Below are 15,533 nucleotides of genomic sequence, written 5' to 3'. Positions count from 1 at the left end.
TCTTCTTTTCATTGTGGAAGAAAAATATACCCAAAATACGATATGCAACATTGTATTAAAGTTTTATAAAATAGATTTATAAAAGTAAATATTGTGATATAAGCAGGGAATTACGGAGGAATTTTTATTTTGGTAATTAATGATAGGATAAAAGATTAAATTTTGCATACGACACTTTTATCGATAAATGTTTAATTAACAATAATCTATCAATAATTTTAATTTATCGACAAATTTTACACATTATCAACAAATTTTACACTATTAATAAATTTTGGTCGTCAATAATATTATTTTTTTATTGTAGTATTAGTAAATTGACTAAACTACACCTTAGCTCAACCAATTTCTAAATCTAATTTTAGTTATCTACATGATACTAGAAATACTGAAAATGACCCCTTAAAAATATCCTTGATTACACCGCTTGACATGTTAATTAATTAACCTATGTTGTAAAGAATAACACTTTTTATTTCATTTATAGTTGCATTATTATACAATTAGCTTCTGTACTGGTGATTTATCTAACTTTTTTTAGTTAAAAAGTATACTATTATTCTATTTAAGAAGATACTTTTTTACGTAGTTATTTGATATTTTTTAAAAAAGTATTAGCACTAAAATTTTCAAGAGATATTAAATAAAATTGGTGACATCAAATCAACCTTAATCATTTATCTGTTACATAAGGAATTTGTATTACTTGATTTGTAATGATCATTTAACAACTTGTGCTTTATTTAGGTCTTTAAAAATATAATTGTTTCTTGATAATGTGTTTGATAATGTAATTATGGGAATTTTTTTATATAAATATTTTTATATTTGATGTTCATTAATACAAGTCCAGTGTATATATATATATAATTCTAAAGTGTTTAGAATCGAACCAATCCAAACAAATAATAAAAAAATATTAACAACTTAGATAAATTTTTGGATCGGTTTAGATTTTTTTTTCATAATAGACCCAAGTTTAACTAAAATAAATTATTTAATTATTATTAAATTTTCTATTATTTCTCTCTTAAAAAGAGATTGTGCGAGTAGAATGTTATCTAACCAGCTTTATTATTGTTGTAAAAAAAAAAATTGTATTTCTTTTATTGTTAAACAACAAAAAAAATTTGTGTCTTTACGTTGTAATTTAGTTCCTCTAGTGATAGATAAAGAAACCTACTACGATGTGTGTAAACAAATTGTTTAATACTATAAAAAATGTTGAAGAGAAAAAACATTATATAAAATGAAGTAAAGAATTAAACTATTTATTATGATATAACAATTAGGTCGTTATAAGAAAAAAAAAGATAAAACTAAATACACGTACAAAAAAGTGCAAAATCTAAAAAAAAAAATAATAAATTGCAAAAGTTAATTTGGTTTGTATTTTTTTATGTTCAAACCGAATCAAATTGCATGTAATTTTTATATTTGGTTTGAATGTATTTGCTGAAAAAGAAACACATTAAAAAGGTTTTTAACTAATTAAAAGGTTAATTTCAAATACATATTTATATTTATTAACATAAAAAAATTCACTGACATAATATAATGAATATAATTATACCTAACACTATTCGAGTCATAACTTGTAAATTTAGACTAAATAGTCTCAACTCAAATGTTATTTGTGTAAATGTTAAATATAATATAAAAACAATATTATATTTAACATCTCCACACAGACCTCTTTAACATCTACAATAATAGGATTCTGTAAAAACAATACAAGAGAAAAGACTCTAACATCAATAAAAATGATAAGTTAATTCAAATTATAAAAAAAAATCTGATATAGACTAAAGAAAGTATAGACAGACATTTTTAAAAAATAAAGATATCTTTTTAAATGTGAAAAGATTGACTAAATTTTTTAATATGATGAGAAGTTTATCTTTTTCATATATATGAAATTCAAAATATGTAATGATTTTCAAGATAAAAATCATGCATTTTTTCATAAATTTTTGTGTATGATATAATTTTATACCGTGATCTTCATGTTTTTCTCTCCTTTTTCTTTTTAAATGACAGCTATGTTTAACATTTAAAATTAACGAACAAACAATTTAAGTTCTTATTTCCAGCATTATTTTTTTCTTGTTTATTTGCAGTGAAATATTTTATGCACTTTTTCCTTTACTAATATACACAGGTCAATGTCATTTTACCCTTCAATCAATTTGAAGCAAGATACTAGATTTTAACAACTGAAAAAAATATCAAGCAGACCAAAATGGCAATCAAACTGTTAAGAAACCAAAGTTGCAATTTAATCTTAAAATTATAATAATGATACATTGCATCAATCTTATTTTCGGATGCTGGCAAACAACCCATAAGTAACATTCTTTTTTTTTTTACTCTGGGTAGAACACAACGTCCTCATTTACAACAAGGAAGAATGAATTTCTGAAATTAAATGTCATATCCATATAACACATGCATATATATACAAAAGGATGTTATGGAGAGAAGAAATATATTATGATTCACCAATGAAATTTGATAGCTACTTGTGTTGTTCTAGGTCCTTTAGTTGTTTTTTTAAAAGTGAATGTTCATACCTCATCCTTTCAAGCCTACTCTCAACCATGTACATCTCATCTTTAAGGTGATGGATTCTTTTCTCCATCCACGCTATGTCTGAAGGATTTCTAGTCAAGTCATTGTTCATAGTATTCATGAAGTCTACAGGAGTGTTCATGTGTACGTGTTGAGGCCTTGCCAATAGCAAAAGTATGCTAAACTGCTGCAGAGAATAGAAGGTTATCAGTATTAGTTGACTTGGAATTATGCTGAAAGATAAATCTTTACAGACACCATACCATTAAATCCCAGATGTTAGAAAATCAAAATTATAAAAAAAAAAAAAAAAAAAAAAAAAAAAAAAAAACTGAGAACATGAGAATTGAGGGCTTGGATGATTCTATTATATCAATGTTACTCAACAGCTGAAATACGAATTTTAGATTCTTGAAATTTAGTTTTGTCATGTGAAAAATATAGTCACAAACTGAGATGACAGAATGTGACCTCAAGCATTTTGATGCTAGCAAGTGCAATTTTTTTAACACTTTAAGTTTGAAGAAAACACACAAGTACTGCTAGTCCAAGAATCCTGACAGAATTTTATTTATATAAAGAGAAAAAACATAAATGTGTCAAAGTTCATGTTTAAAGTACACACCTGAATGAAGAAAATCAAGGCGATAATAGTAGCAAGAAGCAGAGAAAGATTGCTATGACTTTTCAAGGATGATCTGAACTTTGTCATAAGCTGTATGAACAATGGAACAGATGACGGTTCAGTTACATGCCCTTGCAAGTGAGAGCCAACATTGTGGGTAGTGGTAGTAGCATCCAAGGCATTGCATGTAGGTAGTATCTTTGTAAGGTTACTTTGTTCCTGTGATCCTTCTGAAGATTCTCCAGTCTTCACATCTCTATCTAAATTTATTTCACCGTTTTGACCTACAACAACAGCAGAACCACTTTCAGAATCACGAAAGTAAACTCATAACTCATCAAAATTTAGACATTTTACTGGACATAGGTATGGAAACCAAAAGAAACTTCAAAATTTTTGGATATGTAGAAATTTTAAAAACCAAACCTTGTTTTTCAAGGTTCTTCTCCTTCAACCTTTCATGTGCCTGACATATCATAGAGTTTCAAATAAACATCCAAAAGAAAGCTTGCACAGGCAGCAAAACAAAATTCGTATGATAAAAGAAACAGCACAAACACAAGATTACCATGTCCATCCATGTCGCATAAGCATCTCGACATTCTTCAATTGTTGATTGTACAATTTTGCCTGTGATTATATTGACATGGAATTAAAGAAATTTCAAGCTAATGACAAGACAATAGAAAAAACATATTAAAGAAATTAAAATTGTTTAGGGGGAGACAGATGATTTTTGTTGAAAAAACTCCTGTGATTCAGTTATGTTAATGTCCATAACTTGGAATAAACTAGAACAGCAAAAAAAAAAAAAAAAAATATAAGGAATTATATTATCAATATTGAATATCTTTTATTACAGACATCAGAATTCCAACCGCACCTTTCCAAATAGTTTTTTTAGAAAATGCCACATTCACATATACGCGCATGATGCAGCAGTCTTTTGATTCATCCTTGTCTCTATCTACACTCCACAGCCCCTAATAGTTCACAAAGAAACCATGCATAAGTAAAAACTCTTAATTCAAGGGAAACATAATTAACAATGAAATTACTAAACAGAGAACTAAAAGAAGACTGCTTCATAAATAAAATAAAGCTCAATAATAACAACCTCATGGGGTCCCAAAGTTGGGTAATGAAATAGTAATCTTTTAACTACATAGATTAATTTACTCAAAATTGATACAGGCAATTCATTTATAACTTGTGTAACTAATTAAATGAAAACAATGCATGCTGAGGTACCCTGATGTCAAGAGTATATAATCCAACATTAAATACAATACCAGAGATTATACTGCAACAGTAACAGCTAACATTAATCAAACTCATTAATCAAGACATCCAGAAATGGAAAACAGTCCAAATGTCTGAAACCTAATTCCTTGAGGGACCACTATATTTAAAAATGACACAATAACAGCCCCCTGGTACCACTATCAGTAAAATGTGCAAATAATTTTCCAAAAGCACCACCAAAAAAGAAGTTGTATCTAGCAATATAGGTGGGGCCCATGCAATATAAACCATTAATTTGTCTTCCCCTAAATTAACCTTGAGAGATAATTGGTTTATGATTGAAACATTGTGTGGATGATATTATTCACTTCCTTTTTTTCTTTTTGTTCCTCTGCTGAAGAGATATTTCGTCCTTAATCTCTATAAATTTGTCCTTCTAACAAACTTTACTTTTCTTCAAACAATATAACCCAAGAAATATTTAATTAAAAATGTATGAGTCAAAAATTAAATTACTTAAAAGCCAATGTGCATTAGAGAATTATTGTTTCAAGAAAATCCGTACCTCAACACGGAAATAATCTGCATAAGGTACATCACTGACTTCTTGAGATGTCTCTATAACCAAATGACTGGATGAAATAACAAAAACATGTCAAGATAAGAACACATTATAAACACCTTAAGAACAATACATTTCAATTTCATGTACTCAATGCTGTAACTTTTAGACAAATCAATCACATAAAGAACACAAGAAAATATATAAAGGTAATAATAAAATTCACAAAGCAAAAGCAATTATTTACTCTTCAACATAACATAATAAAAGTATCAAAACTCCCAAGTCCTACCCAGTTTATATCATCCGAGACTAGAAAAATAAAAACAAAGTAAACAAGCCACCGACAAGCTTTTACTTGTATGCTGCACCGTTCCAAACATAGTGCACGGTTTGAAACAGAGAAGGAGTAATAAAATGGACAAGAGAAGAAAAACCAACCATTTTTTACTCTTAAACATAACATAATAAGTATCAACAATGTCAAGTCTCACCCAGTTTTTATCATCCAACATTAGAAAAATAAAAACAAAGTAAACAAGCCACTAAAAAGCGTCTAGTGTATGCTACTCACACTATTCCAAACTTATAATACTTGATTTGAAACAAGTAAATTGGTTAATTGAATAAAAATACCCCTTCTGGCCTATATACACCCACCTCCCCTCCCAATCCCATGTTCTTAAAAAGCAAGCAACTGGCAGGACCCAAAAATTCCATTTCTATCAAAGGTGTAAACTCTGGCACCACACAGCTTTATCCAGGCTAGACAACAACAGTGCAATAGACATTTTCTTTCTGCCTATCTCACCACCATTTATCATTATCTTATTCTCACAGCTTCTCCCACTTAAAGCCTGCCAATAAAACAGGAAGACATGCTATTGCCACACTTCATTATGTTATACAACCCACCCCACAACATCCATCCCCATAATTATCTTCTAGCTAGCTTATATTTTTGTTAGAAACGCCCTGAAAACTTTACCTTAACAAATTGCAGTAAGAGCGGAAGATGAATACATTTAAAACATAAATAGACTGAGATAAAAGTCATTGAAAAAACCTGTTCTTATAAATACGAAATTTCTGGACCTCATTGCAGCCACCAAATTTTGCTCCTGAAAAAGAAACCTAGTCATGTCCACCAGCACATAGGTAGGATGCCAAAATTTAGATTCCATCCTTAAACTCATTCCTATAAAATTGGAGAGCTCAATAACTCATGAACATGTATGTCGATGACTATTGAGTAATCAACAACCTATATACACGATGGGCTAAACTTATGTGAAAAGTAAGTTGGAACAATTATACAATGTATGTCAAAAATAAAACAGCAGTAGCGTACCAAGATAAATTTTTATTGGATGTTGAAATGACAGTTCACGAGCATACCCAAATTTCTCCTGAGGATGCCACGAACCACACTTAAAGTCTGAAAGCAAAACAAGTAAAAAGTAAAAAAATAAAAAGATAAAAAAACTCATCAAACAATAATGTATGGAGAAAGACATCAGTTAATTCTACTCCTTGCCTAAAATAATATTAAATGACAATGAGAATAGTAAGGAATACTAGAAAATGAAAATTGTCAATTGAAATGCATAGGTTTAGAAGTTTCATGCAGGTTACCTTTATCACCACATTTTTTGTGAAAAGACTCAAGAAAATTTACAGCATCATCTGAGAAAAAGTACCTAAAGAAGTCTTCAACCTTTATCTGCAATGTGTAAAACCAAAACTTTGAGAAAATCTCTAAATTTTAAAATTAAGATTTATAAAAATAATAACGGAAACCTTAAAATGTAAAAAACAGATCTAATGATTTACAAGTAAGATTATACCGGAAACACTGCTTCTGCAACGCATGTAAATGCTTCATCGACTGCATATTAGAAAATAAATTCAAAATCCCATCAGATTAGTTGCATGTATAAGGTGAACCAATAGCAGTATGCCACAAGATAAATGTGGTGGACATCTACACATGTGATGTTTCTCCTTTTCACATGCATAAAATGGTTATCAAACCCTAATAGCAGCACATAGAGGCCAGCTCTAAAGAATGTATAGCAAGATGACCACTATTCTGAATAAAATAAATCAAGCTATATAATTCATATTACATGTTTATAAATTCTCAAATAAAAGGATACACAAGAAAAATGTATATCTATAATTACTAAAAGAAGATAAATTTCTTAAACATAGAAATCAATAACACCAAAGACACATTCTTAATAGTCCAACTGCTTTAAGGACTGTAAAGTTTTTCAAAATAGAACATAACACAAGAAATACAGGGTGCGGTAAAGCAGAATACAGATTTGGGATTAGGCCCCAAAAAGAGTATAAACAAATGCAGAAGGACGACCAACAAAACAGAGGCAGAGGATGGGCAAAGATTTTTCATTAGATTTTTCTTTACATTCATTAAATTTGCTGTGCAATGATCACTTTTGCTCTGACAGTCATCACAATCTGAGCATTTTCACTCTCCAGCACCCGCCATGTCCTATTACCAATTTTGCTTTTCAGCAGCCACCAGATCCTCTGAACATTCAGCAGCTGTGGTGTCATCTACCCAATTTTGCTCTGCGGGAGACACTATGTCCTCTAACCATGTTTGACAAACTTGACCCGTATGATACATATGTTCCACCTTGAGGGGAGTCTTAAAGATGTGATTTGAAAGGAAAAGGCATATTAAAGATTAATTGTCACTTTGGCAAAGAGAAAGTCGTGTTTAGGAAATATCTACTAGCTGTCATGATTTACTCTGTCAGCTTCACAACCAACTGGCTGACATATTTACTAAGTCTCTGTCAGGCATGGAAGTAATGAGAGGGTTAGATCTTTGCTTCTTTTAGTCTTGTTCTGTCATTTCCTTTCTCTTGGTTCCTAACAATCTCTCAATGGACCTTGTGTTGATGGCATTTGTAACAAGCACATCTCATGATAAATATGCTCTAGCTTAAATGGGGAGTGTTAGACATATGATTTAACTATATTAGGAAATGTTACTGGATTACATTAAATGGGGAGATAAAACAGAGAATTCATTATATTTCTTCTCGGTTCTTCTCTTCTAAACATGGTACCATAATCTTTTCAACACCTTTAACAACATCCTAGAAGCACAAGTCAAGTGCCATATTTTTGGGTTTACACACGCCACTAAACAAATCTAGAGTATGTAATTTGCTTCCGTCCAACTCGTAATTGGCATATTGATCTTGCATACCAAATGTCAATAAAATTTTATCTAAGAATAGTTATGTAATCAAACTGTTCACACTTTCCTATATTTTGGTACTTTTGTCTACAAACATTTCAAGGTTCGAGTTTGGGTTCAAACATGCTCTAAATTTTATAAACACGGGACAAAAGAAACTTCACTTCAATAGGTTATATTGTGTGAATTTTGTCCTAAAGAAAATTATATGTTGACATAAGATTGATTCGTGTATGGGTGCATGTGTACACATGTATGTGTATATAGGAGCATAAACTGAAAACGGACTAATAAGGAAACAGAACCATTGTGCACAAATTTGTAAAACGTTGAAAATACATGGGTTAGAAGAAGAAACTTCACTTCAATGGGTTATATTGTGAGAAAAGAGATGTTTATTACAGATACAATCCATAATAGTGAGGTTCACCATGCCTAGATTTGAAATTATACTGAAGAAGTTACAACGCCAAATAAGTAAAGTTTGCAATATCTACCTCTTTTGTTCTTTAAAAGTTGCATAGCTTCTTTAAATAGCTAATGATATGATATTGTTCATTCAATTCAAGCCAAGTGTCCACAGGACAATAGCAGAGTGGCAGTCTAAATTCTGAATCCGTTCCACAGCAAAGTAAAAGTGTTCCTTTTATCTATAACCCAGTAAAAGTGTTCCTTTTATCTATAACCCAAACACCTTTCCCACAGTCACTATCACTACATCTGGTATCCCTAGGACAATTTGAAACAAAATTATTGAGTTATTTCCCATTAGAGCAATTTCTAAATGACTTCAAACATTTGATTATTGAACATGAATCCATTATACACGCACAAGCACACATAGATATACATATACATAACATATATTACAAACTCACTTGATGGGGCATCAATATCCTCCTCGTTCCAATTCCAACTCTCACTTGGAGCATCATTATTCAATTCAAGTTCACCAACGTGTTGTTCCATCTCTGAATCCCCCACCAACACAGGGATGTCTCCTACAATGGATGGAGACCCAGCATCTTTGCTCCTGGTTCACGTATACAAGTAAAAGCTAAGTGTGTTGCACACCAAAAATAATCTAATTATAAAGCAACAGACAATATGGCCATGGACATACAGGTCAGTGGAGAGTGCTGCATTGTCAGGTATATCAGAACTTTTGACATTTTCAACAGCTACAATTCCATTATCTTGGCTGTTGGACTCAGTCACTGCCTCCTGCAATAAAATAAATAAATGAGGGTAGCAGTACAAGCAATGCAATTTTGACCAACGGATTTGCATTATAAGATCTTATTATGCTCAAAAGATGCAATTTTCCAAAGAAACTGAATGCTGAAAATGATAAGTGGAACAATATTTTTCAACACATAACAGCTAGGCAAAGCATTCTGTGAAAGACAGACTCATGTTCCCAGGAGGTAAACAACAATGAAAACGATAGAAAAATTTAATTCTCCGTGTTACTAATCTAGTTTGGCAAATATAGGATGCAGAACAATTTTGTTCAATACAAAGTAACAAAAAGATCATAAGCTAAAGACTGATCCAGATAATGTAGAAAACCTAAGAGAGATACCTAAAATAAAATTAAAAAAACAGATATTCAACATATAAAATCCTACAAGAAACTTTTCATACAATATCCTGCTGTTGATTAATGACTGAGCATCTCCTTGGCTTCCTAACTAACTCTCAAAGTAGTACCTTATCTCTGATCCATTACCGAAATCAGATTTTACTACACTAGAGGGGCATCATTCTTTCCTAAAATCGACCTCATTGCCAACATACAAATTTATAATGTTTATATACTAACAAGGGAACAAAAATTAATAAACAACTAGTATCAAGATAGAGTTCTGTTGCAAATACCTTCTGCTCCATGACTATGGCTCCATTGCTGTGTCGGGACCATCCATCATTAATAATCTTAAAAGCTTCATCACGTGATAGGAAGGATGCAAAGAAGTGCTGCGAAATAAATAAATGGGTTAAGACATTGCAGCACAGTACAACAGAAAATATAAATAGCAAAGTCATATTAGGGACATAAATTAATTGAAATACAACTTGCACAAATGTACTCCATGTCCAACACACCTTCCTGTTTCCAGCTTGAATTTCAATGGCATTGGGAAATATCCCAGCTGTCTTTGCCCTCCTTACACTAGTGACTTCAGGTAATGGGATTACTTTCTGAAAAACATTGATATTTCCAATAAGCAGAAAAAAAGAAAAATAAAACCAACACTGCTAGCAAAAATTCGTGATAATAGAAAAAGTCATGAGATAAGATAGTTTTCCCAATAAAATTCATATTTGATTGCATCTACTAAAAATCCAACCCTTCATCCACTAGTTAGTTATTAATTAAATCTAACATATGTATGTGATTTTTAATACAATACATAAATGGGTAGTAGAAAGTGAACAACTACCAAAGTAACTTAAAAAAGAAAACTAAATTCTGCCACACAATTTAAAAGCAGAAGCCACTTAGGTGAGCATAATTAAGCGTATAACAATTTAAGGTAGTCTCGAGTGTTTGAGATATCCTTCCTATGACTAAAGAGAAAATTACAAAGATCAACACCACAAACACAAATTACTTTAGGGAAAGTAAATACATATATATTAGACTAGCAGAGAGTCAACTTAGTAGAATACGCATATACATTGAACAACCTTGATACGTATCTTATACTTATAAACATATTATAGGTAAATTGAAATTTAATTCCTCCCATGAAGAGTTAAAAAGAATATTTAAATGAAAAGATAATTGCATTAAGCACTTTACCTTTGTCTCATATCCAAATATGTTTGAGTAGAAACAAATGAAGTTGACAAAGAGATACATATGACCCTACAACAAGCAATTAACAAATCATTAGGAAAACAAATGAAAATGATATTTGTTGAAACCGTAGATGCATTTGAACTTATTTTCAACCAAGCAAAAATAACGTAGAATTCTTCAAATTTAAAGGATATACAACAAGCAATTAACAAATCATTAGGAAAACAAATGAAAATGCAATTTGTTCAACCCGTAGATGCATTTGAACTTATTTTCAACCAGGAAAAAATAACGTAGAATTCTTCAAATTTAAAGGATAATGCATACTATTTGTGAGTTAATACCAAAAAGTTGTGAGAAAAATATTACCTGAATAAGTAAATTTTCCTGGATGGCACAGTTAAAATCTTCAATAAGGACCTAAGGGAAATAAGAATGCAAAAGAAGTGTCTTTAATTAAGAAAATTAATTACAATAAAAAAAATGGGGAATCAAATCGCAGTAAGTTCTCAAGTTTGAACTCCAAAAAACTAAAATATGACCAAATTCCTAACAACTCTCACTTCATCAATGTGATTCATCTAAAATTGTTGTAAGAATTAGATATGCATAAATATTGCAAGGAAAAATTATTTCTTGGTGTGATATTGGCAAAGTAAAATATGATTGATATGGACTTCAGTTTTAGGTAGTGTGGAAATGGAGTATTTAAGAGTTTGATTGATAAAGCATGGTAATGTGAAAGACATAGAGATTGCCAACTATTTCATTATAAGGTGATAACCAATAAAGCAACTACAAAGCACAAAATTATACATTAGATATCTGTATGAAAGGTGGAGCATCACTCACTTCCTCAGGGGGGAGATGGAACAATTGACGATACTCTTCGCTCTTCAATGCGTCCGGAGTCGCCAACTAAAACAATAGATTGATCAATAACATATCGAACTTCAAACAAGAAATATATTTCAGTTAAATGTGATAAATAATAGAAGATTCCAGAGAGCAAAGCCATCTTGTGACATCAAAAGCCACAATTCATAGTTTCACAGAACCCCCGACACCAAATTGACCTATTTCGAACAATACCATACTCAGGTTAAACGACAAATCAGTTTTAAACAAGTGAAGTGTGTCGAAATTAGGAGATTCCAGATAGAAAATGCATCCTATAAAATCAAAAGCCAGAATTCATAAGTCTCACCGAAGCCTCAACAATAAATTGAACTGTTATTTCAAAAGTTTCACACTCCAGCTAATCGAAACTTCATTTAAGTTTCAAATAAGTGCATTATAATTTCAGATTAATATGTCAAAAAAAAAAAATAGAAGATTCCAGAGAACAAAGGCATCCTACAGCATCAAAATCCATAATTCATAGATTTTACTATCTGTTTCGATTAACTCCGCGTTCGAGCCGAACGACATTTCAATTAAGTCTCGATCAAGTCAAAAACGACACTTCAGAGCATCAATTCGAAGAATAGCAAATGCAGCAAGCACGAAATCGAAATCCACGGTGATTAGCGAAGTACCTGAACTTCGTTATCGGAGAAGTTGTTCGCCGAGGAATTGGACGAATCGCTCCGATCACCGACGTCGGGGGAGGACAACGGCGAAAGATCCACCGACCGCGACGGCGGTTCGCTCCTCGCGGCGGCGGCAACAACCGGGGAAGCCATCGAAGAGCTAGAGCGAAAGAGAACGGGAGAAAAGAAAAAGGGTAGATCTGAAAATTTAGAAGAAGAGGGAGCCGGTGGTTGGGGGTTTTACACGGTTTTAAGTAACGGCACGGTACCGCAGAAAGCGTCGTTAAATTAAATTAAACGTTCTGTTTTGTATGATTTGATTTGAGAGTGTTGTGTTGGTTACGGTTTGGGAGAAGGGTTGAACTTTTAGTCAACGTCGGTGAACGGATAAATAAAGGGTCAATCCTCTATGCAATGGCGATGTTGACCTGTGACACGTGGCTTTTCTTCTCTTCTGAATTTGCCATCTGTCATGAGAAATAAGCTGGTTAAAAAGGAAACAATATTTAGGAAAAAATAGGAATATTGAATAAGCAAAATAAAATAAATCAGATAAAAATATAGAATAATACAGCATAAAATGTCATAATTTAATTGATAAGTAAAGTAAAAATTAGTCATAAAAGTCTAACTAAAATTTACTTAAAAATTAATAAATTTCTTTTCAATAACATAATCAAAGCCAGAAACGAAACCCCACTTGAGTAAAAATTTTAATTTCTATTAATACTCTCTAACTCAAAAAGAGTTAATATGCTTTAATTGAATGCATGAAAACATGCATGCAAATTGATTATTGTCATTAATTTTTTAAAATGAATAAATAACATTAAAGTAAATTAATTTGATTTAAGAAAGTAATTATAAAACGTAAATGATAAAATAATTTATATGGATAAAGAAACAATTAACTGTAAAATGTGTATATTAAAAAAAATATAATTTTTCACATAATTTTTTTCCATTATTTAATATTATTTTCTTTTTTGAAAAAATATAAAAGTTAACTTTTTGTATAACTATTTTATCTTTGTGTATCACCCTACTATTACTCTATTAAAAAACCATCACAAAAAATAATGTTTCTTATTAATAACTTGTTATTTTTTATGCTTTTTTCTTCAAAGAAGTTTTGTTGATAAATGATTAAGATAATTTATTTGTTTGTGTATGCAATTGCATATTAATTATTGATCAATTTAGAATTTGATCACTTCATGTTTAATCATCATTGAATCTTCTACCTATTTTCCTACACTTTTTTTCTCTATGTCTTTTTTTTTTTCTATATCCCTATTCTATATCAAGCAAGAAATTAGTTTTAATAGAGTATTTCTTATATATAAAATATAATAACAAATATTATTTCTAACAAAATTACACCAAAAAGGAATATACGACTTTTCCTTTTCAACATGTTTTTCACACTATGCATACCTACCAAAAAGGAAAAATAATAATATTTTTTTATTTTTTGGAATTTAATCTGTTGAAGTTTTGAGTTCAACACTTTCTGAATTTATTTTTAATCCACAATATTTTTTGGAAGGGTCACAAAAACAAGAAAGGGGTGTGTACTTAATAAAAAGAATATAACAGACAACGAGCCCAGTTTCAAAAATGGGCCATTTTAGACTTTTCGGTTAGTCAACTACCTTTTGTACCATCATAATTTCTCTCTGCATTTCCTACCATAGTGGAATCAAATAATTGATATTTTAAAATCGCACCAATTTCTAAAACATGTTATTTATAATGTATTAAAAAACTTTTGGATTATTTCGTAAATATCATTCCAAAATGTGACCCATAAAAATTCTAAATTATTTTATAAAGTGACTTTGCAATGATAAATTAAAAAAAAAACGTTTGAAATTAATTTAAAATTTAAAATTGTTTTAGAAAAAGTGATAAAGTTCACGAAGTGACATTCTAAAATGAATAATTAAACATCAATTCTAAACTATTTATTCCAGAAATATGGGAGAATATATTCCAGAATTCCTGTTCCGAAATATACCTTTTTCCTAAATTTCCTTTTCTGAATATTTTTAAATTGCACGCAATTTTAAAGATTAATTTCATAATTTCAATATAATCAAGCTACAAGAAGAATATTTGGAGGTGCATAAAGCAATGGTCCTTTTCTTCGTTTTCTCATTTGTTTGGAACGAATGCTTTTGTGTGTGATAATATTCTGGGGCTTCAACATAAATAATTTCTTCCTGCACCTCCATAATTCCTACCTGCATCCCATTATTTTTAAAATGATAATGTCACCAACATTATTTCGGATGACTTATTTCAAAAATGTCTCTAACAACATTTTCCTGATAACATTTTAATATTATTTACTTGTTATTTTGTTGATTCAAAATTATTTCACAATTAATAATAATAATAATTATAAACATTAACATAGATGAATCACAGAATGACAAATAGATGATGTTAAAATGTTGTTAAAAAAATATTATCAAACTATCGTTATCCTTTCGAAAATCATTGGGAACAAGTTTTTTAAATTTTCAAAATAAATTTTGTAAAGCACATTAAATTTATTCTAAAACAAGTTTTACGAAATAAAATTTGAAGATCAAACTTTTCAAAGAATGAGTTTTTGAACACTAATGAAAAGTTGAAAATATAAAATTAATTATGAAGTAAAATTTGAAAGTTGTATTTGTTACCCGATAGCCTCACCCAACCTTCTTCAACCAACCTTCCAGAAACTTTATTAAAGAATTTGATCTAATTATCAACTCATGTTCTTTTTGTCTCTTTGACCAAGAAGAAGCCAAAAAACAACAACAAAAAAAAGAGGTTAACCTATGTTGGAAGTTTAATGTGGGATTAATTAAGTGATTAAATGAGTTTGTGAGAAGACACAAGAGGTGAGAAAAGTTGGCTTGTGGACCAAATGCCATCTAAGAAAGGAATCATGAAAGAGG

The 15,533-nt window shown here is 30.4% G+C and overlaps 1 protein-coding gene across 3 annotated transcripts; it reads right to left on the bottom strand.

Moving 5' to 3' along the window:
- Window positions 1–2,255: 2,255 nt before the first annotated feature.
- Window positions 2,256–12,949, bottom strand: LOC106772872 (protein VASCULAR ASSOCIATED DEATH 1, chloroplastic). Of its 3 annotated transcripts, none has more exons than XM_014659491.2 (18): window positions 12,589–12,949; window positions 11,903–11,968; window positions 11,420–11,470; window positions 11,051–11,116; window positions 10,351–10,446; window positions 10,123–10,221; window positions 9,365–9,465; window positions 9,120–9,274; window positions 6,851–6,891; window positions 6,639–6,726; window positions 6,355–6,441; window positions 6,070–6,124; window positions 5,007–5,073; window positions 4,080–4,179; window positions 3,765–3,826; window positions 3,623–3,662; window positions 3,197–3,480; window positions 2,256–2,758 (listed from the first exon to the last, which is right to left on the bottom strand). In XM_014659491.2, the coding sequence occupies exons 1-18, from the start codon at window positions 12,733–12,735 to the stop codon at window positions 2,519–2,521; spliced, it is 1,845 nt and encodes a 614-aa protein (XP_014514977.1). In that variant the 5' UTR covers window positions 12,736–12,949; the 3' UTR covers window positions 2,256–2,518. The 3 variants fall into 3 exon arrangements, with proteins under 3 accessions (XP_014514977.1, XP_022641716.1, XP_022641717.1); XM_022785995.1 differs by having other exon boundaries at window positions 2,256–2,755; XM_022785996.1 differs by lacking the exon at window positions 11,420–11,470.
- Between the last annotated feature and the right edge of the window lie 2,584 nt (window positions 12,950–15,533).

This window comes from Vigna radiata, chromosome 9 (genome assembly GCF_000741045.1).
Source record: "Vigna radiata var. radiata cultivar VC1973A chromosome 9, Vradiata_ver6, whole genome shotgun sequence".
NCBI lineage: Eukaryota > Viridiplantae > Streptophyta > Magnoliopsida > Fabales > Fabaceae > Vigna > Vigna radiata.
This window is presented reverse-complemented; position numbering and strand designations above follow the sequence as displayed.